Here is a 26,971-nt window from a genome sequence, read left to right as displayed (position 1 = left end):
TTTGTGTCTTCTACTGTGAAGACAGATATAAAATATTTGTTTAAAGTCTCTGCCATATTCTTGTTCCCCATTATAATTGCTCCTGTCTCAGTCTCGAATGGACCAACGCTTACTTTTGCTACTCGCTTCCTTTTTACATACTTGTAGAAGCTCTTATAATCTGTTTTTATATTTCTTGCTACTGTAGTTTACTCTTCTATTCTATTTTCCCCCTTTTAATCAATTTTTTGGTCATCCTTTGCTGGTTTCTAAAGCTCTCCCAATCCTCAGGCTTACTACTATTCTTTGCAACATTATAATGCCTCTTCTTTTAATCTAATACAATCCTTAACTTCTTTAGTTAGCCACGGATAGATCACTTTTCCCGTGGAGTTTTTATTTCTCAATGGAATGTATGTTCCTTGAGAATTTTGGAATATTTCTTTAAATTTTTGCCACTGCTTATCTACCTTTTAATCTAATTTCCCAATCTACCTTAGCTAACTCACCCCTCATACCTATGTAATTGGCTTTATTTAAGTTTAAGACTCTCGCTTCCGACAGAAATATATCACTCAATTCAACGTGAAATTTTATCATATTATGATCACTCTTCCCCAGAGGATCCTTTAATATGAGATTACTAATTAACTCTGTCTCATTACACAATATAAGATCTAAAATAGCCTGTTCTCTGATTGGTTCCATGACGTATTGTTCTAGGAAACTGTCTCGAATGCATTCCATGAACTCGTCCTCCAGACTACCTTTGCCAATTTGATCTGCCCAGTGAAGATTAAAGTCCCCCATGATTATTGTATTAACTTTGTTACAAGCTCCCCTTATATGTTGATTAATACTCTGTCCAACAGTATAGCTACTGTTTGGGGGCCTATACACTACTCCCACCAGTGTTTTCTGCCCCTTGTTATTTCTTATCTCCACCCATACTGATTCTACTTCCTGATCTTCTGAGCCAAGATCTTTTCTCACGACTGTCCTTATGTCATCCTTTATTATCAGGGCTACTCCCCCTCCCTTTCCATTCTACTTGTCTTTTCTAAACGTCAAGTAGCCTGGATATTTAGCTCTCAACCTTGGTCACCTTGCAACCACATCTCTGTAATGGCTATTAGATCAAAGCCATTCATCTCTATTTGTGCTACTAATTTGTCTATCTTTTATGAATGCTTCATGCATTCAGATAAAGTGCCTTTAATTTTTACTTTTTACCATTCATCTCTTTTATATGTGTCTTTCCAGGTTTCTCTCCCCCTTTCCCGAAGGCTCAGATTAACCAGACACAGCCACAAACACAAACTTATTAAGGCAAGAACATGTTCCCACACGCTCTAGAGGAAATTTGTACCAACATTCTGAAAGATATGTTCATAGAAACATAGACATAGCAGATAGGAGCAGGAGTAGGCCATTCGGCCCTTCGAGCCTGCTCCGCCATTTAATGAGATCATGGCTGATCATCCAAATTCAGTACCCTGTCCCTGCTTTCTCCCCATATCCCTTGATCCCTTTAGCCTTAAGAAATATATCTAACTCCTTCTTGAATATAGTTAATGAATTGGCCTCAACTGCCTTTTGTGGTAGAGAATTCCACAGGTTCACCACTCTCTGGGTAAAGAAATTCCTCCTCATTTCTGTCCTAAATGTCTTACCCCTTATCTTTAGACTGTGACTTCTGGTTCTGGACTCCCCCACCATCGGGAACATCCTTCTTGCATCTAGTCTGTCTAGCCCTGTTAGAATTTTATAAGTTTCAATGAGATCCCCTCTCATTCTTCTGAACTCCAGCGAATATAAGCCCAATTGACCCAATCTCTCCTCATACGTCATTCCTGCCATCCCAGGTATCAGTCTGGTGAATCTTCGCTGCACTCCCTCCATGGCAAGAACATCCTTCCTCAGATAAGGTCAGATAAGGCGACCAAAACTGCACACAATACTCAAGGTGTGGTCTCACCAAGGCCCTGTACAACTGCAGCAAGACATCCTTGCTCCTGTACTCGAATCCTCTCGCTATGAAGGCCAACATACCATTTGCCTTCTTAGCTGCCTGTTGCACCTGTATGCTTACCTTCAGCGACTGGTGCACAAGGACACCCAGATCTCGTTGCACTTCCCCTTCTCCCAATCTATTGCCGTTCAGATAATAATCTGCCTTCCTGTTTTTGCCACCAAAGTGGATAACCTCGCATTTATCCACATTATACCACATCTGCCATGCATCTGCCCAATCACCCAACCTGTCCAAATCATACTGGAGTTTCTCGGCATCCTCCTCACAGCACACATGCCCACCCAGCTTTGTGTCATCTGCAAACTTGAAGGTATTACATCTAGTTCCCTCGTCTAGATCATTAATATATATTGTGAATAGCTGGGGTCCTAGCACCAATCCCTGCGGTACCGCACTAGTCACTGCCTGCCACTCGGAAAAAGACCCGTTTATTCCAACTCTTTGCTTCCTGTCTGGCAGTCAGTACCTTACCCCCAATCCCATGTGCTTTAACTTTACACGCTAATCTCTTATGCGGGACCTTATCGAAAGCCTTCTGAAAGTCCAAATACACCACATCCATTGGTTCTCCCTTATCTATTCTACCAGTTACATCCTCTAAAAATTCCAGTAGATTAGTCAAGCACAATTTGCCTTTTGTAAATCCATGTTGACTTTGTCCGATCCTGTCACTGTTTTCCAAGTGCTCTGCTATTACATCTTTTATAATGAACTCTAGCATTATCCCCGCTACCGATGTCAGGCTTACCGGTTTGTAATTCCCCGTTTTCTCTCTACCGCCTTTTTTGAATAGTGGGGTTACATTATCTACCCTCCAATCCCTGGGAACTGTTCCAGAGTCTATAGAATTTTGGAAGATCAGCAATGCATCTACTATTTCTAGGGCCACTTCCTTAAGTACCCTAGGATATACATTATCAGGCCCTGGGAATTTATCGGCCTTCAATCCCATCAATTTTCTTAACACCATTTCCCTACAAATACTGATTTCATTCAGTTCCTCCCTCTCATTAGACCCTATGTTCGCCAACATCTCTGGGAGGTTATTTGTGTCCTCCTTTGTGAAGACAGAACCAAAGTATGTATTTAATTGGTCTGCCATTTCTTTGTTCCCCATTATAAATTCCCCCGATTCTGACTGCAAGGGGCCTACGTTTGACTTCACCAATCTTTTTCTCTTCACATATCTATAGAAGCTTTTACTATCAGTTTTTATGCTCCCTGAAAGCTTACTCTCATACTCTATTTTGCCACTCTTAATTAATCCATTTGTCCTCCTTTGCTGAATCCTAAAGTGCTCCCAATCCTCAGGTTTGCTGCTTTTTCTGGCCAATTCATATGTCCGCTCCTTGGCCTAGATTTTCAGTATAGACAGTTATGGGGCGCTAACCTTAGCGCCCGCCCGAAGTTAGCGCTCGCCCCAAAGTAGCGCCCCGTTGCCGGAAATTCAGTGGCTTCGCCCTAAGAGGTTGGTGGAGCGCTAAAAGAGGCGTTCCACTACTATCTTTAGGCGCTAAGCCGGCGGTGCAGAGCGCAACACCCGAGCTCGGGTGCAGCGCACGGTAGACACTCTGGTGCCAGTGAGCTCTTAAAGGGGAAGGGTGCATGTGTTTTTTTCAAAGGCAGAGTCTGGGGAGGAGGAGGAGGAGGAGGAGGAGGAGGAGGAGGAGGAGGATAATAATACACCGTTCAGACCACACAACACATGCAGACTGCCTTTTATACTGCAGGAGGAGTGCCCTTTAATTTGCGCTCTCCAGGGTGTGCTGCGTTCCATTTTACAAACGCTCTGGACGCCAGCCGCACAATGGGGCGGTCCGACTGAAGTTTGGATTCGGGGCGGCCAAAGGGCGTTGCACGACGGTGTGACGTCATTTTCTGCGCACGCATCCGGGCAGCCGCTAAACTTTGCGCCGGCGCTAACGGGCAACTTAATTTGGGGCGGGGCGCAAACTGCGCTGCGCCCGGGCGCTACACGCATAGCGCCCGAAAATCACTTCTCTTAAGGCGCTAACTGCTGGCGCAAGCAACTGAAAATCTAGCCCCTTGGATCTTATGCTATCCCTAATTTCCCTTGTTAGCCACGGTTGAGTCACCTTCTTTGTTTTATTTTTATGCCAAACAGGGATGAACAAATTCTGTAGTTCATCCGTGCGATCTTTAAATGTTTGCCATTGCCTATCCACCGTCAACCCTTTAAGTAGCGTTCCCCAATCCATCCTAGCCAACTCGCGCCTCATACCATCGTAGTTTCCTTTATTTAAATTGAGGACCCTAGTCTCTGAGTCAACTACTTCACTCTCCATCTTAATGAAGAATTCTATCATATTATGATCGCTCTGCCCCAAGGGGCCTCGCACAACAAGATTGCTAATTAATCCTTTCTCATTATATAATACCCAGTCTAAGATGGCCTGATCTCTAGTTGGTTCCTTGACATTTTGGTCCAGGAAACCATCCCGTATACACTCCAGGAATTGCTCCTCCAGAGTATTGTTACTAATTTGGTTAGCCTAATCTATATGTAGATTAAAGTCACCCATGATAACTGCTGTGCCCTTATTGCACGCGTCTCTAATTTCCCGTTTAATGCCATCCCCAACCTCAGCATTACTGTTTGGGGGTCTGTATACAACTCCCACTAACGTTTTCTGCCCCATGGTATTTCTCAGCTCTACCCATACAAATTCCACATCATCAGAGCTAATATCCTTCCTTACTATTGTGTTAATCTCCTCTTTAACTAGCAATGCTACCCCACCTCCTTTTCCTTTTTGCCTGTCTTTTCTGAATATTGAATACCCCTGGATGTTGAATTCCCAGCCTTGGTCCCCCTGGAGCCATGTCTCCGTAATCCCAATTATATCATATCCGTTTACATCTATTTGCGCAGCTAATTCATCCATCTTATTACAAATGCTCCTCGCACTAAGACACAAAGCCTTCAGGCTTGTTTTTTTAACACTCTTAGACCTTTTAGAATTATTATTTACTGTGGCCATGTTTGATTTAAACCCTTGATTTCTCTGACTGCCACTTTTGCTTTTCTCCTTCCTGTCTTTTGCTTCTATCCTTGCTTCATTTTCCTCTGTCTCGCTGCACAGGTTCCCAACCCCCTGCCATTTTAGTTTAAACCCTCCACAACAGCACTAGCAAACACTCCCCCTAGGACATCGGTCCCGGTCCTGCCCAGGTGCAAACCGTCCAGTTTGTACTGGTCCCACCTCCCCCAGAACCGGTTCCAATGTCCCAGGAATTTGAATCCCTCCCCCTTGCACCATTCCTCTAGCCACGTATTCATCTGAAATATCCTTCTATTTCTACTCTGACTAGCACGTGGCACTGGTAGCAATCCTGAGATTACTACCTTTGAGGTCCTATTTTTTAATTTACCTCCTAACTCCCTATATTAAGCTTTTAGGACCTCATCCCAGTTTTTACCTATATCGTTGGTACCTATATGCACCATGACAACTGGCTGTTCACCCTCCCCCTCCAGAATGCCCTGCAGCCGCTCCGAGACATCCTTGACCCTTGCACCAGGGAGGCAACATACCATCCTGGAGTCTCGTTTGCGGCCGCAGAAACGCCTATCTATTGCCCTTACAATAGAATCCCCTATCACTATAGCTCTCCCGCTCTTTTTCCTCCTGTCCTGTGCAGCAGAACCACCACCGTGCCAGGAAGATGGCTGCTGCTGCCTTCCCCGATAAGCCATCTCCCTCAACAATATTCAAATTGGTATATCTGTTTGGTATATCCTTCCACAATCAAACGCTCCAGAATATCTTATTATTAATGTTACTAAGCCTCTCTCAGTGTTGCTTACAGGAGGCTGAAGAGCTCACGGTAATTTTCATCTCCTTTTCCATCTGACACCAGACTGTCCAGTTTGTCGATGAGCTCCGCTTCCACCTGCAACAGAGAAACAGCAGCAAGTAAACACTGGGCAATATTTTCAGAAGTGTGAACTGAAGTATGTGGTTGCTTCTCCCCAATATCATGGGATCCTTTATTGTACTAGAGAGGGCACAGAGGGGATATATGAGGATGTTGCCAGGACTGGAGAATTTTAGCTTCGAGGAAACATTGGATAGGCTGGGACGATAGCAAAATACTGCAGATGTTGGAAATCCGAAACAACAACAGAAAATGTTGGAAAAACTCAGCAGGTCAGGCAACATCCGTGGAGAGAAATTTGAGTTGACGTTTCGGGTCGAACCCTTCTTCAAAACTGGAAAGAAAAGAAACAAGATCGAAGGCAGGGCTGCGATCAGGCAAAAGAATAAAAGAAACAAAAGAAGTAAAAGAGATTAGAAGCTAGACGAGATGGTAATAGGCTGAGATTAGGTGTAAAGTGTACTGGCAGGGCAAAAGATAGCTGCCAGGTGTGAGAGAGAAACAAAAGGAAAGGGGGGGGGGAAAAGGAGTGGAAAAATTACAAGAAAAAATGAAATGGGGGCCGAGCTTATGATCTGAAATTGTTGAACTCGATATTAGGCCGAGCTTATGATCTGAAATTGTTGAACTCGATATTAGCCTAGTTGAATTAGGCTGGGGTTGTTTTCTTTGGAACGGATGAGGCTGAGGGGAGACTTAATTGAGGTGTATAAAATCCCTTGGCAGTGAGGTCAATAGCCAGGGGGCATAGATATAAAGTAATTGGTAGAAGGATTAGAGGGGAGTCGAGGAGAATTCTTTTTACCCAGAGGGTGGTGGGGGTTTGGAACTTACTGCCTGAAAGGGTGGTAGAGGCAGAAACGCTCATCACATTTAAAAAGTACTTGGATATGCACTTGAAGTGCCGTAACCTACAGGGCTACGGACCAAGAATTGGAAAGTGGGATTCGGCTGGATAGCTCTTTTTCGGCCGGCACAGACACAATGGGTCGAATGGCCTCCTTCTATGCTGTAAACTTCTATAATTCCTGTGGCCCATGAACTTGACCTGCAAGACTCCTATCTCTTAAGCTCCCAATGCTATCAGCGGCCTGCTGCATGTGAATCGCATAGTGTTTTTATGTTGATGTTTAAAGGGGAGGGGGAGAAAGAGAGAGAGAGAGAGAGAGAAATAAGCACTTTTGAAGGGTAGTCACTGTTGTAATGTAGGAAATGCAGCAGTCAATTTGCACACAGCAAGGTTCCACAAACAGCAATGTGATAATGACTAGATCATCTGTTTTAGTGATGTTGGTTGAGGGATAAATATTAGCCAGGACACCGGGGAGAACACCCCTGCTCCTCTTCAAAATAGCACCATGGGATCTTTTACACCCACCTGAGAGGGCAGATGGGGCCTCAGTTTAATATCTCAACCGAAAGACGGCACCTCCGACAGTGCCGCACTTCATCAGTACTACACTGGAGTGTCAGCCTATATTTTCTGCTCATGTCTCTGGAGTGCGTCTTGAACCCACAACCTTCTAATTCAGAGGTGAGAGTGCTACCACTAAGCCACAGCAGAGGAGTGCTGATATGGAGATCTGCCATCTGCATTTTGCTTTGTCTCCGTTGACAGTTCCCAGGATGTACAAAACTTCCTGTTCTTAATGCCAGTGGAGGTGTGGAGTTTACCTTTTTTATAGTGTTGGGTGTTGTCAGCAGCAAGAACACCACATGTGCAAGGTAAGAATCACTGTAACAGCAGAACTTAGGCCCTCAAACTCCTGGGAGCCTCACCATCATCCAGGTACTACAAAACAAAACTGAGACACTCTTGTTTGCTGTGAAACCCCAGTCAGTGAACTTTACCAGAGGTGCCCTGCCTTAAGATCGCTTTAGGAAAGTCCAGCCAGTTTAGCTGGCATCAGCTCCCTGAAGAGTCACTGCCATTACTAATGAAACCCGAGGGCAGAGGGTGATGGCTACTCATTGTATCTGCAGTGTGAATTGAAAAGCTTCTGATGAATGAAACTGTACTTAAACACAGAGCAAAGATAAACAGATTGTCAATGAGGTTGTTTAAAAGTTGACATGCATTTTGTTTCTGACACATCATCAATAATGCTGGAAACCTTCGACTACTGGTTCAATGCACGTGAATGACAATGCCACACTCCACATCAGATTAATGCACTGGTACACATAGTACAGTCCGAGCACCATTCGCAGACCTCTATACTACATCAGAGCCTCAGCACATTTGCTCCTCCACGAACCACTGTGCCTCCATTCACAGACTGTCGGTGGGATTCACTGCTACCTCTGTCCTTTTCTTGTTCTCCACCAAAAGACAGCAACAGAAACCTATTAGGAGGCAGGGTTATCTTGGGTCCCTTTTAAAAGAGAACGATCAGTCCTATGGCATTTCTTCATCTTACGATGGAGATGTACACACCCTCCACTCGACAGCTGATTGAAATTGTGAGCTCAGAGTGTGGAATCACAGGCTCAGATCACTGTCCCATTTCTCAGTGGTGCAGCATTCCTGAGAGTGGCCACTGAAGAAGGCTTTAGGGACTGATATAAAACAAAGTGTGTGTAAAAGCAACAGGTATAAAAGCTCCATCAATATCTAGTCACATTAACGAATATAGTAACACCATTTCACACACAATGAACCCCATTTGTAGAGTTCTGTGATATTCCATCATCCTTGATAAATGGAAGTTTATAAGTCTCAATGTCAGTAGAATGCAGATGACAGTGAGTAGTGCACAGTTTTGCTATTGTTGGCTGCACTCACTAATACAAATGACCTGATTTCCAATGTGCTGATGGCAGGTAAGGTGTTCAGCAAACTTCTACCAGATCCAGCCGCTCCACTGCTGTTTCACTGAACAAGCTGAAACACAGGGCCAGCTGGATGCTGAAACAACTGTAAACTGAGCTCTAAAGGGTGCCAGTGCCCTCTGTTGGGTGTGCTGTTTAAGTTAAGGTTGGAAAAGTTTGAGCTGTTTTACTGGAAATAAATCCATGTTTTCTCTTTGGCATTTGGGCGCTTGTTCCCAGTCATTGAATGATTCGGGCCCATTTTAATAAACAAGAGTTAAATGGGATGAGATGAGAAAATGTAATGCTTGCCCAGAGCTTGCTGACCTGAAACACGATGAAAATTAACCCTTTAATGTAGAGGTGCTTGAAAACACCCTTTTTGTTAAAGCACCATTTAAAAAAATGCATATTGTAAATATTTGTATTCATTAAGATGAGGGATTATCAAACTTGGAGATTTGAATATTTCAATTTTGGGTATCTAATGCCAGCATCAAGCACTCCCAGGTCAGGTATACCACAAGTTAGATGCCGAGTAAAGGTCCCCCTTAGAAGAGCAACCCAATGTAACATCTTTTCATCTCCCTCACCAGGCATTTTGTGGCCTCACTGAGTCAGGTTGCAGATTGGTTTGTGCTGTGGGTACACACCCAACAACAACTTGGATTTATAAAGCGCCTTTCATGTAGAAATACATCTCAAGGTGTTTAACAGAGATATACCATTAGGAACTAGATTGGGGCTTTCCAAACTCATTTCACACAAGACCCTTAAAGCCTGCGGAGGAGACTTTCATTGTGTCAGTCTGGGTTGGACTTGAATGCAGGTTCCAGATGACAAAGGCCAGTGTCTATCAAACCCCAAATATACCACTACGAGTAGAGCCGTCCGTCACCTCCACCATTCTTCAGCTAACTGCCTTGTACTTTCTGCTGTTCCGCATTCTACAATATAACTTTCATTCTTTAGTTGAGAGCTTTACAAAATCTTTGAAAGGAGGACAACATCTAAAACTCTGGATTCAAATCCAGGTCCCAGAATTGAATGGACTAGTTAAAGAGCCTATCTCTCCCCACACATTGAAGTCAATGGGAATCGGGGGGGAAACTCTCCACTGGCTGGAGTCATACCTAGCACAAAGGAAGATGGTTGTGGTGATTGAGGTTAATCATCACAGCCCCAGGACATCACTGCAGGAGTTCCTCAGGGCAGTGTCCTAGACCCAACCATCTTCAGCTGCTTCATCAATGACCTTCCCCCCAACATAAGGTCAAAAAAGGGGATGTTTGCTGATGACTGCACAGTGTTTAGTGCCATTCACAACTCCTCAGATAATGAAGCAGTCCATGCCCACATGCAATAAGACCTGGACGACATTCAGGCTTGGGCTGATAAGTGGCAGGTCACATTCTCACCACAGAAGTGCCAGGCAATGACTATCTCCAACAAGCAAGAGTCAAACCACCGCCTCTTGACTTTCAACGGCATTACCATCGCCGAATCCCCCACCATCAACATCCTGGGGGGTTACCATTGACCAGAAACTTAACTGGACCAGCCACATAAATACTGTGGCAACAAGAGCAGGTCAGAGGCTGGGTATTCTGTGGCGAGTGTCTCACCTCCTGACTCTCCAAAGACTTTCCACCATCTACAAGGCACAAGTAAGGAGTGTGATGGAATACCCTGGAATCCCAGGGTAGCTAATGTTACCCCACTATTCAAAAAAGGTGGTAGAGAACAAGCGGGGAATTATAGACCGGCAAGCCTGACATCGGTAGTGGGGAAAATGATAGAGTCCATTATAAAAGATGTAATAGCAGAGCACTTGGAAAGCAGTGACAGGATCGGACAAAGTCAACATGGATTTACAAAAGGTAAATCATGCTTGACTAATCTACTGGAATTTTTTGAGGATGTAACTGGTAAAATAGATAAGGGAGAACCAGTGGATGTGGTGTATTTGGACTTTCAGAAGGCTTTCGATAAGGTCCCACATAAGAGATTAGCGTGCAAAATTAAGGCTCATGGGATTGGGGGCAAGGTATTGACTTGGATAGAGAACTGGTTGGCGGACAGAAAGCAAAGAGTTGGAATAAACGGGTCGTTTTCCGAGTGGCAGGCAGTGACTAGTGGGGTACCGCAAGGATCGGTCCTAGGACCCCAGCTGTTCACAATATATATTAATGATCTGGACGAGGGAATTGGATGTAATGTCTCCAAATTTGCAGACGACACAAAGCTGGGTGGGAGGGTATGCTGTGAGGAGGATGTCATGAAACTCCAGTACGATTTGGACAGGTTGGGTGATTGGGCAGAAACATGGCAAATGCACTATAATGTGGATAAATGTGAGGTTATCCACTTTGGTGGCAAAAACAGGAAGGCAGATTATTATTTGAATGGCAATAGATTGGGAGAAGGGGAAGTGCAAAGAGACATGGGTGTTCTTGTGCACCAATCGCTGAAGGTAAGCATGCAGGTGCAGCAGGCGGTTAAGACGGCAAATGGTATGTTGGCCTTCGTAGCAAGAGGGTTCGAGTACAGGAACAAGGATGTCTTGCTACAGTTGCACAGGGCCTTGGTGAGACCGCACATTGAGTATTGTGTGCAGTTTTGGTCGCCTTACCTGAGGAAGGACGTTCTTGACATGGAGGGAGTTCAGCGAAGATTCACCAGGCTGATACCTGGGATGGCAGGAATGACGTGTGAGGAGATATTGTGTCGATTGGGCTTATACTCACTGGAGTTTAGAAGATTGAGAGGGGATCTCATCGAAACCTATAAAATTCTGTCAGGCCTGGACAGACTAGATGCAGGAAGGATGTTTCTGATGGCCGGGGAGTCCAGAACCAGGGGTCATAGTCTAAGGATAAGGGGTAAGCCATTTAGGACTGAAATGAGGAGGAATTTCTTCACCCAGAGAGTGATGAACCTGTGGAATTCTCTGCCACAGAGGGCAGTGGAGGCCAGTTCATTAAATATATTCAAGAAAGAGTTGGATATATTTCTTAAGGCTAAAGGGATCAAGGGATATGGGGAGAAGGCAGGGACAGGGTACTGAATTTGGATGATCAGCCATGATCTCATTGAATGGTGGAGCAGGCTCAAAATGCCGAATGGCCTACTCCTGCTCCTATCTTCTGTTTCTAAAAAAAACAAATAAAAAATCCCCACTCAAACCCAGCTATTAGAATTGAAGTAATTAGTTAAACAGTCCATCCTCCCTCCACCCGCTCATACTCACTCAGCCTACCTGCTTGAAGTTGCCATTCTTTCGCTGCTCCCAGTCCATCATGTCGTGGAAGATTGGGATCATTACGTTCCGTACCTCAATCTGTGGCACCAGTGTGACGCCCAGGAAGGGGCCAATCATCCCTGGGATAAAATGAATCTTATTTTCGCCTTTAAAAAAAAGATACAAATTTGTCAGTGGTAGTGCAAGAAAGAGTATAGAACCTCCTGGTACATTGTAAATCACATACACAACAAATCTATAAGCAACTGGGGGTGGGAGGGTGGGAAGCACAATTTCTTGCTAGGGGATACTGAAAATAAATTCAAGTAATTCAAGCTGGTGGACTCTGAAACCTGGGAGATTAATCTGCTTGGGCATAAGTGATCAGATTACCAAAATGGATACTGAATATCTTATACTGGGCCCTGCTGCACTGTTCCACACCTTTTCACTTCAGTCTGGATATACCATATTGGGCCTTGTACCACTCAAATGTCTTGTTTTAATCAGAATTAATCTAACAGTAGAAGCAACTGTGACTTGGAAGATTTTAATTTGGGCAAAACCAGTTAATTTGCCAGTCCAAAAAAAACTGCACATGGTCTCCAATGCCCACCCAAACTGCATCCTTTCAACAACATGCTGCAAGGTGAGGGGTATATGAGGCTCCTCCTGTGCTGTGTTGCACACCTGACCATTTCAATCTGCATATCCCATATGGTTTTCAATAAAGACCACACTGACATTTTGCACAGCAATTTAGTATCAGTTTCCAAACAAATTCATAAAATTACATAGAATTTACAGCACAGAAACAGGCCATTCGGCCCAACTGGTCCATGGTGATGTTCATGCTCCACACGAGCCTCTTTCCACCCCTCTTCATCTAACCCTATCAGCATAACATTCGATTCCTTTCTCCCTCATTTGTTTATCTAGCTTCCCCTTAAATACATCTATGCAATTTGACTCTGTGGTAGTAAGTTCCACATTCTAATCACTCTCTGGATAAAGAAGGTCCTTCTGAATTCCCTATTGAATTTATTGGTGACTTTCTTATATTTATGGCCCCAAGTTTTAGACTTCAATTAATTCAAAATTTTTAGAAATAGTTTTGACAAAACAGCTTAAAATAAACTTATGAAAATACAACAAAAGGATCAAATGTGAGCAGTTATGTTGAAGGGTAAGTTAAAGGAGAGTTAAAGAAAGAAAAGAAAGACTTGCATTTATATGGCGCCTTTCACGACCACCGGACGTCCCAAAGCACTTTACAGCCAATGAAGTACTTTTTGAAGTGTAGTCACTGTTGTAAAGACTTTTATTCAAAACATTCCCCCATCCTATATTTTTTTTTAAGTGTGTAAAAGAATTTGTTTACTTTTTATAAAATTATCAATTGTTTAGTGCCTCACAGGCCGTGTCTCTTCCCCCATGTTAGTCTGTGACGTAAGAAAACTACTAGGCGCTTGGTCTAAGCGGTAAACCAGCTTTAATCAACTGTTAAAACATGGAGGTCTAGTTATGTCCTTCACTAGTTCCTGTTAAGAATGTCCTGCGCAAACTGGGCCCGTGCCCGAGTATTTATGCTCTCCCTGGACAGCACCACCCGTAGGCAGCTCAGTATTATTTCATAAGTCTTTCTTTCATGAATGACTGATTCATGTCAGTCTGTTTAGTGACATCACCAATGGGAACATCCAGGAGGCCTCCACTGAAAGGAACTTTAAATAACATGAGCTTCCCAAAGACCTTCCCATTTAGATGCTTTTATATGGAAACAAGAAACATAAATTGTTGGAATTAGAGATACATGCAGCCTGTGAAAATGTTGCATTTTTGGCATCATAGACACATTGTTGTGAGCGGAGGTCAGGCATGATGGTACAGAAAGGTTCCCAAAGCTGGAACTGAGAAGCTAGGAGAGGAGTGGCTTTATTGGTAAGGAGGATATAGAACTGCTGCTGAGAGGCTAGATATAACTCCAAACGGGGCAATGGCAGAAGCAATCAGAAGAGAAATTAGTAATGATAAGGCCAACAAAACAGTAATTGGCTTCTGCCACTGATCACTAGTTTAGGCTGATCAGATAGGTGAAGACCTGTTCAGAGAAGTGAGCGAGGCTGCAGGAAATTGTACTGTGATAATTATGTGAGATCTTAATACCTCCGAGGCAATGTGGACAGCCACAGATCACCAGAGGGAGGGATGAGAGTACATATAATGCATAGAGGTAGCCTGCCATTACTTCTTGACACAATATATAAAGTGGAGATTACATAAGAAATAGGAGCAGAAGTAGGCCATTCGGCCCCTCGAGCTTGCTCCGCCATTCAATAAGATCATGGCTGATCATCTACCTCCACTCCACTTTCCTGCACTATCCCCATATCCATCTCTGTCTTAAATATACTCAACGACTGAGCCTCCACAGCCCTCTGCGGTAGAGAATTCCAAAGATTCACCACCCTCTGAGTGAAGAAATTTCTCCTCATCCCAGTCCTAAATGGCCGACACCTTATTGTGAGGCTGTGACTCCTGGTTCTAGACTCCCCAGCCAGGGGAAACATCCTCCCTGCATCTACCCTGTCAAGCCCTATAAGAATTTTGTATGTTTCAATGAGATCACCTCTCATTCTTCTAAACTCCGCAGTATATAGGCCTAGTCTACTCAATCTGTCCTCATAGGACAATCCCCCCCGCATCCCAGGAATCAGTCTGGTGAACCTTCGTTGCACTCCCTCTATGGCAAGTATATCCTTCCTTAGGCAAGGAGACCAAAACTGTACACAATACTCCAGGTGTGGTCTCACCAGGGCCCTATATAATTGCAGTAAGACGTCTTTACACTTATACTCATATCCTCTTGTAATAAAGGCCAACATACCATTTGCTTTCCTAATTGCTTGCTGTACCCGCTTGTTAACTTTCAGTGAATCGTGTACAAGGACACCCAGGTCCCTCTGAACACCCACATTTCCCAATCTATCACCATTTAATAAATACTCTGCTTTTCTATTTTTCCTACCAAAGTGGATAACTTCACATTTCTCCACATTATATTCCATTTGCAATGTTCTTGCCCACTCACTTAGCCTGTCTATATCCCCTTGAAGCCTCTTTGCATCCTCCTCACAACTTACATTCCCACCTAGCTTTGAATCACCAGCACACTTGGATATATTACATTTGGTCCCCTCATCCAAATCATTGATATAGATTGTGAATAGCTGAGGCCCAAGCACTGATCCTTGCGGTACCCCACTGATGCTGTATTACATTTAGTTTAGCAGCCCACCAGAACTGACCAGCTGGGCTCCAGTAATCACTACGTGTTAGGAACTGGTGGCACTAGTATGGCATTTGAGCAATATAACCTACAGCTTTTAGTTCACTATATTAATAGGCAGAGGCCAAAAATAACAATACAAGAGGCAGACAACTTGAGGGGCTTGAGGCCAAGCATAGAGACTCTACTGCTGCCCTGATTGAGATCAGTTAACTCAGCACAGACTGGAGATTGTACATTTTTTAAAATTCGTTCCGGGGATGTGGGCGTTGCTGGCAAGGCCAGCATTTATTGCCCATCCCTAATTGCCCTTGGGAAGTGGGTGGTGAGCCACCGTCTTGAACCGTTACAGTCGTGTGATGAAGGTACACCCACAGTGCTGTTAGGTAGGGCGTTACAGGATTTTGACCCAGCGACGATGAAGGAACGGTGATATATTTCCAAGTCAGGATGATGTGTGACTTGGAGGGGAACTTGGAGTTGATGTTGTTCCCAAGCGCCTGCTGCCCTTATCCTTCTAGGTGGTACAGGTCGTGCATTTGGGAGGTGCTGTCGAAGAAGCCTTGGCGAGTTGCTGCAGTGCATCTTGTAGATGGTACATACTGCAGCCACAGTGCGCCGGTGGTGGAGGGAGTGAATGTTTAAGGTGGTAGATGGAGTGCCAATCAAGCGGGCTGCTTTGTCCTGGATGGTGTCGAGCTTCTTCAGTGTTGTTGGAGCTACACACATCCAGGCAAGTGGAGAGTATTCCATCACACTCCTGACTTGTGCCTTGTAGATGGTGGAAAGGCTTTGGGGAGTCAGGAGGCGAGACACTCACAGCAGAATACCCAGCCTCTGACCTGCTCTTGTAGCCACAGTATTTATGTGGCTGGTCCAGTTAAGTTTCTGGTCAATGGTGACCCCCAGGATGTTGATTGGGGAGGGGGTGGGGGATTCCGCGATGGTTATGCCGTTCAATGTCAAGGGGCGGTGGTTGGACCCTCACTTGTTGGAGATAGTCATTGCCTGGGACTTGTGTGGTGCGAATGTTACCTGCCACTTATCAGCCCAAGCCTGAATGTCATCCAGGTCTTGCTGCATGCGGGCATGGACTGCTTCATTACCTGAGGAGTTGCGAATGGAACTGAACACTGCAATCATCAGTGATCTGACCTTACGATGGAGGGAAGGTCACTGAGGAAGCAGCTGAAGATAGTTGGGCCTAGGACACAGCCCTGAGGAACTCCTGCCGCGATGTCTTGGGGTTGTGATGATTGGCCTCCAACCACCACAACCATCTTCCTTTGTGCTAGGTATGACTCCAGCCAATGGAGAGTTTTCCACCTAATTCCCATTGACTTCAATTCTACTAGGGCTCCTCGATGCCACACCCATTGACTTGTTTTACTAGGTCAAATGCTGCCTTGATGTCAAGGGTAGTCACTCTCACCTCACCTCTGGAATTCAGCTCTTTTGTCCATTTTTGGACCAAGGCTGTAATGAGGCCTGGAGCTGAAACCGAACTGAGCATCGGCACGCAGGTTATTGGTGAGTAAGTGCTGCTTGATAGCACTGTCGACGACACCTTCCATCATGTTGCTGATGAGTGAGAGTGGACTGATGGGGCAGTAATTGGCCGGATTGGATTTGTCCTGCTTTTTGAGGACAGGGCATACCTGGGCTGTTTTTCACATTATTGAGTAGGCGCCAGTGTTGCAGCAGCTTGGCTAGAGGCGCAGCTAGTTCTGGAGCACAAGTCTTCAGCACGACAGCCAGGATGTTGTCGGGCCCATAGCCTTTGCTGTATCCAGTACGCTCTGCCATCATTGAGGATGGGAATATTCATGGAGCCTCCTCCTCCCGTTAGTTGTTTAATTGTCCACCACCATTCACGATTGGATATGGCAGGACTGCAGAGCTTAGCTCTGTCTATAGCATGCTGCTTTTGCTGTTTAGCATTCATGTAGTCCTGTGTTGCAGCTTCACCAGGTTGGCACGTTATTTTTAGGTACGCCTGGTGCTGCTCCTGGCATGCTCTTCTGCACTCCTCATTGAACCAGGGTTGGTCCCCTGGCTTGATAGTAATGGTAGAGTGAGGGATATGCCAGGCCATGAGGTTACAGATTGTGGTGGAATACAATTCGGTTGCTGCTGATGGCCCACAGCGCCTTTTTGATGCCCAGTTTTGTGCTGCTAGATCTGTTCTAAATCTATCCAATTTAGCATGGTGGTACTGCCACACAACACGGTGGAGGGTGCCTCCAGTGTGAAGACGGGACTTCGGCTCCACACAAGGACTGCGCGGTGGTCACTTCTACCAATACTGTCATGGACAGATGCATCTGTGACAGGTAGATTGGTGAGGATGAGGTCAAGTAGGTTTTTCCCTCATGTTGGTTCTCTCACCAGCTGCCGCAAGCCCAGTCTAGCAGCTATGTCGGCCAGCTCTGTCAGTAGTGGCGTTACTGAGCCATTCTTGGTGATTGACATTGAAGTCCCCCACCAAGAGTACATTCTGTGCCCTTGCACTCAGTGCTTCTTCGAAGTGGTGTTCAACATGGAGGAGTACTGCCTAGTCTTTGGGACTGTCCCCAGATTTTAATGAGGAGTACTTTGCAGGGTCGACTGGGCTGGGTGTGCTGTTGTCTTGCCTGAAGCCTGTGCCTAGGCTGATGCTGGGTGGTCCATCCGGTTTTATTCTTATTATTGTTTTTTGCATCAGTTTGTTACAACTGAGTGGCTTGCTAGGCCATTTCAGAGGGCAGTTAAGAGTCAACCACATTGCTGTGGGTCTGGAGTCACACATAGGCCAGACCAGGTAAGGACTGCAGATTTCCTTCCCTAAAGGACATTAGTGAACCAGATGGGACAATCCGATAGTTTCATGGTTACCATTACGGAAAATAGTTTTTTATTCCAGATTTATTGAATTAACTGAATTTAAATGCCCCAGCTGCCGTGGTGGAATGTAAACTCACATCTCCGGATCTGGATTACTAGTCCAGTGACGTTACCACGATGCTACCGTACCCCTCTGCTACTGTACCCGAGATCTACCTGGGTCTATACTACTGAGTACCACACATTTTCTTTTGCCCACTAAGTCATCGGAAGGGGGTCGAATATGAAGTTCCTTTTAAATGTTTTGTTTTTTCCTCCAACTTTACTTGGTTGATGGAAGGGGTTCATATGAACATACGAATTAGGAGCAGGAGTCGGCCACTCGGCCCTTCGAGCCTGCGCCGCCATTCAATAAGATCATGGCTGATCTGATTACTCCACATTCCCGCCTACCCAGATAACTTTTCACCCTCTTGTTTACCAAGAATCTATCTACCTCTGCCTTAAAAATATTCAAAGACTCTGCTTCCACCGCCCTCTGAGGAAGAGAGTTCCAAAGACTCACGACCCTCTGTGAGAAAAAATTTCTCCTCATCTCTGTCTTAAATGGGCGACCCCTTATTTTTAAACACTGACCCTTAGTTCTAGATTCTCCCACAAGAGGAAACATCCTCTCCACATCCACCCTGTCCAGATCTCTCAGGATCTTGTATGTTTCAATCAAGTCACCTCTTATTCTTCTAAACTCCAGCGGATACAAGCCTAGCCTGTCCAACCTTTCCTCATAAGACAACCCGCCCATTCCAGGTATTAGTTTAGTAAACCTTCTCTGAACTGCTTCCAATGCATTTACATCCTTCCTTAAATAAGGAGACCAATACTGTACACAGTACTCCAGATGTGGTCTCACCAATGCCTTGTATAACTGAAGCATAACCTCCCTACTTTTGTATTCAATTCCCCTCGCAATAAACAATAACATTCTTTTAGCTTTCCTAATTACTTGCTGTACCTGCAGTCACCTTTTGTGATTCATGCACTAGGACACCCAGATCCCTCTGCATCTCTGAGCTCTGCACTCTCTCACCATTTAGATAATATGCTTCTTTTTTATTCTTCCTGCCAAAATGGACTACTTCACATTTTCCCACATTATACTCCATTTGCCAGATCTTTGCCCACTCACTTAACTTATCTATATCCCTTTGTAGTCTCCTTATGTCCTCTTCACAATTTACTTTCCTACCTATCTTTGTGTCATCAGCAAATTTAACAACCATACCTTCGGTCCCTTCAACCAAGTCATTTATATAAATTGTAAAAAATTGAGGCCCCAGCACTGATCCCTGTGGCACACCACTCGTTACATCTTGCCAATCAGAAAATGACTAATTTATGCCTACTCTCTGTTTCCTGTTAGCTAGCCAATCTTCTATCCATGCCAATATGTTACCCCTTACACCATGAGCTTTTATTTTCTGCAATAACCTTTGATGTGGCACCTTATCAAATGCCTTCTGGAAATCTAAGTACAGCACATCCACCGGTTCCCCTTTATCCACAGCACATGTTACTTCCTCAAAGAACTCCAATAAATTGGTTAAACATGATTTCCCTTGCACAAAACCATGTTGACTCTGCCTGATTACTTTGAACTTTTCTAAATGCCCTGCTATAACGTCTTTAATAATAGCTTCTAACATCTTCCCTATGACAGATGTTAAGCTAACTGGCCTGTAGTTTCCTGCTTTCTGTCTCCCTCCCTTTTTGAATAAAGGAGTTACATTCGCTATTTTCCAATCTAATGGAACCTTCCTCGAAACTAGGGAATTTTGGAAAATTAAAACCAATGCATCAACTATCTCACTAGCCACTTCTTTTAAGACCCGAGGATGAAGTCCATCAGGACCTGGGGCCTTGTCAGCCCGCAGCTCCAACAATTTGCTCAGTACCACTTCCCTGGTGATTATAATTTTCTTGAGTTCCTCCCTCCCTTCCATTTCCTGATTTGCAGCTATTTCTGGGATGTTACTTGTATCCTCTATAGTGAAGACCGATGCAAAATACCTGTTCAATTCAAATGCCATCTCCTTATTTTCTATTATTAATTCCCCAGACTCACATTTTATAGGACCAACGCTCACTTTGTTAACTCTTTTCTTTTTAAAATATCTATAGAAGCTCTTATTATCTGTTTTTATATTTCTAGCTAGCATTCTCTCGTACTCTAATTTTTCTCTCCTTATTAATCTTTTAGTCATTCTTTGCTGTTTTTTATATTCTGTCCAATCTTCTGACCTGCTACCCAGCTTTGTGCAATTATATGCTTTTTCTTTAAGTTTAATACTATCTTTAACTTTTTTAGTTAACCACGGATGGTGGGTCCTCCCCTTGGAATTTTTCTTTCTTGTTGGAATGTATATATTCTGTGTATTTTGAAATATCCCCTTAAATGTCTGCCACTGCAACTCTATTGACCTATCCCTTAACCTAATTTGTCAGTTCACTTTAGCTAGCTCTGCTTTCATGCCCTCATAATTGCCCTTATTTAAGTTTAAAATACTAGTCTTGGACCCACTCTTCTCGCTCTCAAACTGAATGTAAAATTCAATCATATTATGATCGTTGTTACCTAGGGGCGCCTTCACTCTGAGGTCATTAATTAATCCTATCTCATTGCACAATACCAGGTCTAGTATAGCCTGCTCTCTGGTTGGCTCCAGAATGTGCTGTTGTAAGAAACTATCCTGTGCTATCCGAGTGGTAAGGTCAGAAACTGAGAGAAGCGAGATATTAGGAACAAAACCCAACTGTTTAATTACACGGTGTAGCAGAGAACCATCTCTTACAGGCTGCAGGCAAGACACACAATTCTTACTGCACGATGGCAAGATGGAGGAAGAACCTCTGAGTCATACCCATAATGCAATGCCACATTACCATATAAACTGGTGTACCAGGACATTGAATACATGACCCATTACCTTAAAAATTGGTGAATGTGCACCCTTAATATTTGGCTCCATCTGGTGGATAACTTAAGCATTACATCCCAGATTACTATATATCCCGAAAACATTCCATGAACTCCTCATCTAGGCTACCTTTGCCCATCTGATTTTTCCAGTCTATATGCAGATTAAAATCCCCCATGATTATTGCCGTACCCTTCTGACAAGCTCCCATTATTTCTTCCTTTATACTCCATCCTACCATGTGGTTACTGTTAGGGGGCCTGTACACCACTCCCACAAGGGACTTCTTGCCTTTATTATTTTTCATCTCTACCCAAACCACTTCTACATCCTGGTTTCCTGAACTTAGGTCATCCCTCTCTATTGTGCTAATTATCATTAATTAACAGAGCCACCCCTCCACCTTTTCCCACCTTCCTGTCCTTCCTAAATGTCATGTACCCTTCAATATTCAGGTCCCAACCTATGTCATCCTGCAGCCATGTTTTTGTAATGGCTATCAGATCATATTTATTTATTTCTATTTGCACCATCAGTTCATCTGTTTTGTTTCGAATGCTATGTGCATTCAGATGCAGGACCTTTAGTTTTGTCCTTTTATTATTTTTGTAACCTCTAGCCTTATTTGTTGATTTACTCTTAGATTTGTACTCTCTATCCCTTCCTGTCACGGTCTGTTTATCATTTCCCATATTAATACCTTTCTCTATTGCCTTGTCTCTAATCTTTGAATTACCACATCTTCCCAAATTTGATCCCATGCCCCAATATTTAGTTTAAAGCCCTCTCTACCGCCCTAGTTATACAGTTCACTTTACATTAAACCCCACAGTTGTTTTATCGCTACAAGAAATCCTCTAGTTGGTTGCAAAATGTAAGTACTTGAGCATACCGTCTTATTAAATTTAGAATGGTAGATCATTGGAAATTGTGGGTCAATACTGGCCATATCCAAACCATGAACCAAAATAAGGAACTCTATATATACCTCGAGTTCGTCCTCACAGTCTGCTGTTTTGTTTAACACATGCAGGTCACTTTATACTAAAAAAAGCTGCTGTCACCTCGGAGACTCAATCACTATGTCCTGATTACCACAACTTCGCTTCTGCTCTTTTCAATCTTGTTGCTTCCTGCACTGTGGGTCTAAACCTTTCCCCCAGGTTTCTCAACAATGAATGACAGTGTGCCACCCATGCCTATAACACCTGACTTTGCATTTCTGTCGTCTACTTTAAATCACATTTTATAACCGACTCAGAATGCTGACAACGTACCCAGATTCTGCCACATGCTGAAGAGTTCATAGGCCATCATCACTCTCATGTCACCATACCTGCCGGGAACAGAATATGGGAAAATACACATCAGGACAAAGACAGACAGCACACAGTAAATTTGCAAACATAAATATGGCCGATTCAATCACTTAGTGATTGCTCCCATCATATAGCAGAAAAGAAAGTTAGTAATTCGCTCACATCTGTTACTGTACATCTCATGCCCAGTTTATACGATACAGACTCCCTTCCAGCCGAAGTTGCAACTCTCAGCTCAGGCTGTCGACCCCTCCCAATAGTCGGCAAAGTCTACAGGGGACGGCAATGTGAAACCCACACTGTTCTCCTGTACAGGCTGGAAGATGGCAGTACTCACCTGTCCAGAATCTTCTTCCTTTTGGCAGGGGTGGCATGCTCTAGCTGAAGGCTCGGCTGATTTATAAACAGGACAGCCAGGCTGAAGTATGAGTTCCAGACCTGCAAAAACAGGTCACAGTGAGAACTGCCTGACAAGAGCTTTACGTTGAAGTCTTCTGAATTTCAGAGTGCTCTACTAATTCAATAGTAACAAGGCAGACATCTCCATCACAAATCCACCTCTCCTACTGTTGTCTCAAAGTCTGACAGATACAGGCTCTCATAGTCCCTCTTATAAATGCGACTGCACAATTTAGTGTATACGGCGCTATTTGAATTTAGAGCAATTGCAGAGTTGGTGTTGAATTGGTAAGTTATGTTAGAAGATATTTAAAGGTTGACCATCTTACAGCTAAATTTATTAGATCATGGCTGTTAATAGCATGGCTGTAGACCCCTTGGCATTATTAGGAGTGAAATTTATGAACCAAACACAAATTCATTTAAACATTCGGAGCAGGGTTTACTTTCATAAATGAGATAGGTCAACATAGGTTAGGGGGGAAAAATTCGGTTGGTTTGCGCCTCCCGTTAGCGCCTTAAGAGTAAGCTAATGGGGCGCAAAGCAACTAGCACCCGGGTGCGAGGATGTTTGCGCTGCTCGCGAAATTGGCCAGACATTTTGCGGCGGCGCTAAACACTACCGCCACGATCTCCTGCGTCTGCAGATCATGATGTCAGTCGAACGTGCAACGCCCCGGACCGGATATTGAGTGGCGCCCCCTGCCTTGCCGCCTGCCGCTAGCAACAACAGGTTGAGGGGAGCGTTTTGCAGTCGGGAAGGGACTGGGGGAAGCGCTATTTAAAGGCGACTGGTTCCTGCCTTTTTTTTCGACGACATTTTGGCACCACGGCCTAGAAATTCAGTATAGCCACTTTTGGGGCGGTAAAGTCGGGCGGGCGCTAAAGTTAGCGCCCGCCGGAAAGTGGAGGCCACTTCACCGAAATTCAGTAGCTTTGGCCAAGGAGTTTGGGCGAGCGCTGAAACTGGCGTTGCACTCCTATCTTTAGGCGCTAAGCCGGCGGTGTGGACTGATAACGCCGAGGCCGGGCGCAGCGCAGGTGCGGTCATGTTTTGATTGACAGCAGACACCCTGACGCCGGCCAGCTCTTAAAGGGGGAAGGGTCGACTTTGTCTGCAGCCACGCCCTGGATAGTGGAGCCCTGCAGCTAGGCCTCAACACTGCTGGTGGACCCAAATAGCGCCTGAAGCCATGCAGAAGGCCCGTGAACGAGCGCAGCGCTTCTCAGAGCATGCTTTGAGGGTGCTGCTTAGGGGGTTGGAAAAGAACAGAGAGATCTTGTGCCCGGACAGTGGCAAGAAGGCTCCCAGGAGGCAGTACAGGAGAGCCTGGAGGGAAATCGCCCTGAGGGTGTCAGCCAACAGCGATGTCCCCAGGACTGCTGACCAATGCCGCAAGAAGTTCAACGACCTCAGTCGGTTGGTCAGGGTGAGTACCCTTTTCAGTGTCCTCCTCATCCTTGCATGTGCACCTCACATTATGGGCAAAGGGACCTCAAAGGCCTAATGGCCAGCCCTCCTCCCGCAGCTATGGCACTGGCATGATCATCAATAGCACTCTCTGCACTTAACACACTGGCCAAGCTATTCGACCATGGGAGGCAGTGCACACAACAACAGGGCACCACACTGTACTTAGAGGCCGTCCTTTCTCTTGCAGGCCAAGCTGGCGCGGAATTTGAAGAGCCAGACTGTCACCGGGGGAGGCCGTCCCCAGTTCCAGCAGCTCAGTCAGCTGGAGGAGAGCGTGGCTCGACTCGTGCGTGGCCGGGTGACTGGCCCCGTTGCTATTGGAGATGCCGACCCTGTGCTGGGACCCAATGGTAAGGACATGACCGTTTGGACCTCTCTGGTTCCCCTTGCGCTTCAGATCTACATCCTTTGCCACTGTCCCACCAATGCGCATAATGGCACTACTCATGCCTCCCTCGCTGACGCCCTGTCCTCACTCTAAAGCTACTCTTGTGCCTTCCTGCTTTCAGCTGGTGAGGAGGAGGTCCCTGAAGCTGAGAGTGCCAGTCCCTCGGAAGAGGAGGACGACGAGGACCAAGAGGAAGGCGGCACATCGGGGGAACCCTCATCCGCGCCAGGGGATGGCAATGGAGGGGACACGTCTTGCCTGGAGGAGAGCCAGGGGGAAGTGTTGCAGGGGGGTGTAGCTCCTGGGCCCAGTGGCGTCCAGGCACGCGGGAAGGGTCGGGCAGCACGGCTGCCTTCTCCCCAGAGGGGGGAAGTGTTGCAGGGGAGGGCAGTTGCTGGGCCCAGTGGCGTCCAGGCACGCGGGAAGGGTCGGGCAGCTCGGCGGCCTTCTCCCCAGAGGGAGAGTCCGGCCTCCAGTCCGGAGACGGTCCTCGCTCAGGAGGTGCGCCTCCTTGATGAAATGTCCGCGGCCTCGGAGCGGCGCCACAACGAGTTCATGGGGGTTGTGGGACAGTTGCCTCAGGCCATTGAGTCCCTGGCTCATAGTGTGGCCAATTTTGGGGACTCACAGGCCAGGGTGTCGAGCAACTCGCGGCAGCACAGGCCAGGGGTGTCGAGCAACTCGCGGCAGCACAGGCCAGGGGTGTCGACCAACTCGCGGCAGCACAGGACGCGAGTCGCGAGTTCATGAGTGGTGCCGTCCAGACACTGGCTGATCTGATGCGGGCACAGACCAGGGCAGTTCGCGCACTCACTTCTGCCACACTCGCTGTGTCACGGAAGCATCGCCAGGGCACCCGCCGCCCTGCTGCAGCACAACGGTCTGGCCTTCACCAGATTGCTGCGCTTGCTGCAGTGCCAGGCCGGCCGAGTGCCAGTGTCTCTGGCGACCAGCGAGCGCCTGGCATCAGCCAGCTTGCCCCCATTGCTGCAGCTGCCACTGCCACTCCCCCAGCCAAGGTGCGACGAGCTGCTGGAGAGACTGATGCTGGCCAGCCACAGCTGCAGCAGTCAGCAGCCGGCCCCTCCAGGGCCGGACCTCGTCTAGGCCGACCCCCAAGGGCATCTGCCGTCACGCATTGTGCCCCTCAGGAGCCTTCCCCCAGCCTTGCAACACCCACAGGGCCCAGGTTGAGGTGGAGCAACAGGTCGGGCAGGGGCCGGAGAAGCCTGCACAAGGACTCGCCCTCTCGGCACACCAAGTAGAGTGTGTTGCCAACTGTTTTTTTTATATGGGGGTGTTTGTGTTCTGGAGGGGGGGGGCTTATTTTGGTAAGGCCGAAGATGAAGGCAAGTGTTTTTTTATATGGGGGTGTTTGTGTTCTGGAGGGGGGGGGCTTATTTTGGTAAGGCCGAAGATGAAGGCAAATGTTTTTTTATATGGGGGTGTTTGTGTTCTGGAGGGGGGGGGCTTATTTTGGTAAGGCCGAGGATGAAGGCCAATTGTAAGGACAATTTTTGTTATTCCTCCCCAGGTTGTGGGAGTGAGATATGTTTTTGACTGTTTTTTGGGGGTCTTGTCTGTTTTTCTGTTTCATGTGGGAAGGGCCCTGAGTTTGTTAAATAAAGCTTTTCATTTATTCAGCTTGTCCAGGTGTCATGTTTCAAGTGGTTGTTGCGTTAACCGGCTGAGGGCTTGCGGAGCGGCTGCATTCAGGTGCGTTCATTGCCACAAGCCATTCCCTGACAGGGGGCCTAGAAGTGTCGTTCAATAAGCCGCCGGCGGACGGCCCTTGGACCTTGTGGCTCCCTCCTGGGCTGGTACTCCTCCTCCTCCTCCTCCTCCTCCTCCTCATGGTCCTCCTGCTCGTCCTCCTGAGGTGGTGGTCCAACGCGAGGTGGCAGTGCCTGAGTCCTGCGGATAGCCAGGTTGTGCAGCATGCAGCAAACGACGACGAACTGGGAGACTCTATCCGGCGAATACTGTAGAGATCCGCCAGAACGATCCAGGCAGCGGAACCGTTGCTTGAGGACGCCAATCGTTTGCTCTATGATGTTCCTTGTGGCTTGATGGCTTTCGTTGTATGCCTCCTCCGCAGGGGTCCTGGGCGCGCGGAGCGGGGTCATGAGCCATGTACACAAAGGGTAGCCCTTGTCCCCAATAAGCCATCCCCTTGGTGGAGGCTGTGCCTGGAACATGTCAGCCACAGTAGTCTGGCGCAGGATAAATGCATCGTGGCTGCTTCCTGGAAAGCGGGCATTGACAGCTAGGATGCGCTGCCTGTGGTCACACACCAGCTGTACATTGAGGGAACGGTAGCCCTTCCGGTTGCGGTAAT

General features: G+C 46.1%; 1 protein-coding gene across 6 annotated transcripts in view; it reads right to left on the bottom strand.

Annotated features, from left to right (window-relative positions):
- dock3 (dedicator of cytokinesis 3) overlaps positions 1 to 26,971 on the bottom strand; it is a 1,512,713-nt gene that overhangs the window by 218,156 nt on the left and 1,267,586 nt on the right. For all 6 annotated transcript variants that reach the window (XM_086001262.1, XM_086001257.1, XM_086001258.1 and 3 more), the window contains 4 exons: positions 22,710 to 22,810; positions 22,331 to 22,389; positions 11,985 to 12,133; positions 5,844 to 5,929 (listed from right to left, as the gene is read on the bottom strand). In XM_086001262.1, the coding sequence (XP_085857388.1) occupies positions 5,844 to 5,929; positions 11,985 to 12,133; positions 22,331 to 22,389; positions 22,710 to 22,810 (395 nt within the window). The remainder of the gene's footprint in view (positions 1 to 5,843; positions 5,930 to 11,984; positions 12,134 to 22,330; positions 22,390 to 22,709; positions 22,811 to 26,971) is intronic.

Source organism: Somniosus microcephalus, chromosome 11, assembly GCF_052327205.1.
Source record: "Somniosus microcephalus isolate GS21.2 chromosome 11, FLI_Smic_1.0, whole genome shotgun sequence".
NCBI lineage: Eukaryota > Metazoa > Chordata > Chondrichthyes > Squaliformes > Somniosidae > Somniosus > Somniosus microcephalus.
Note: the sequence above shows the minus strand (reverse complement) of the source record. Positions and strands in the feature narration are given on the sequence as shown.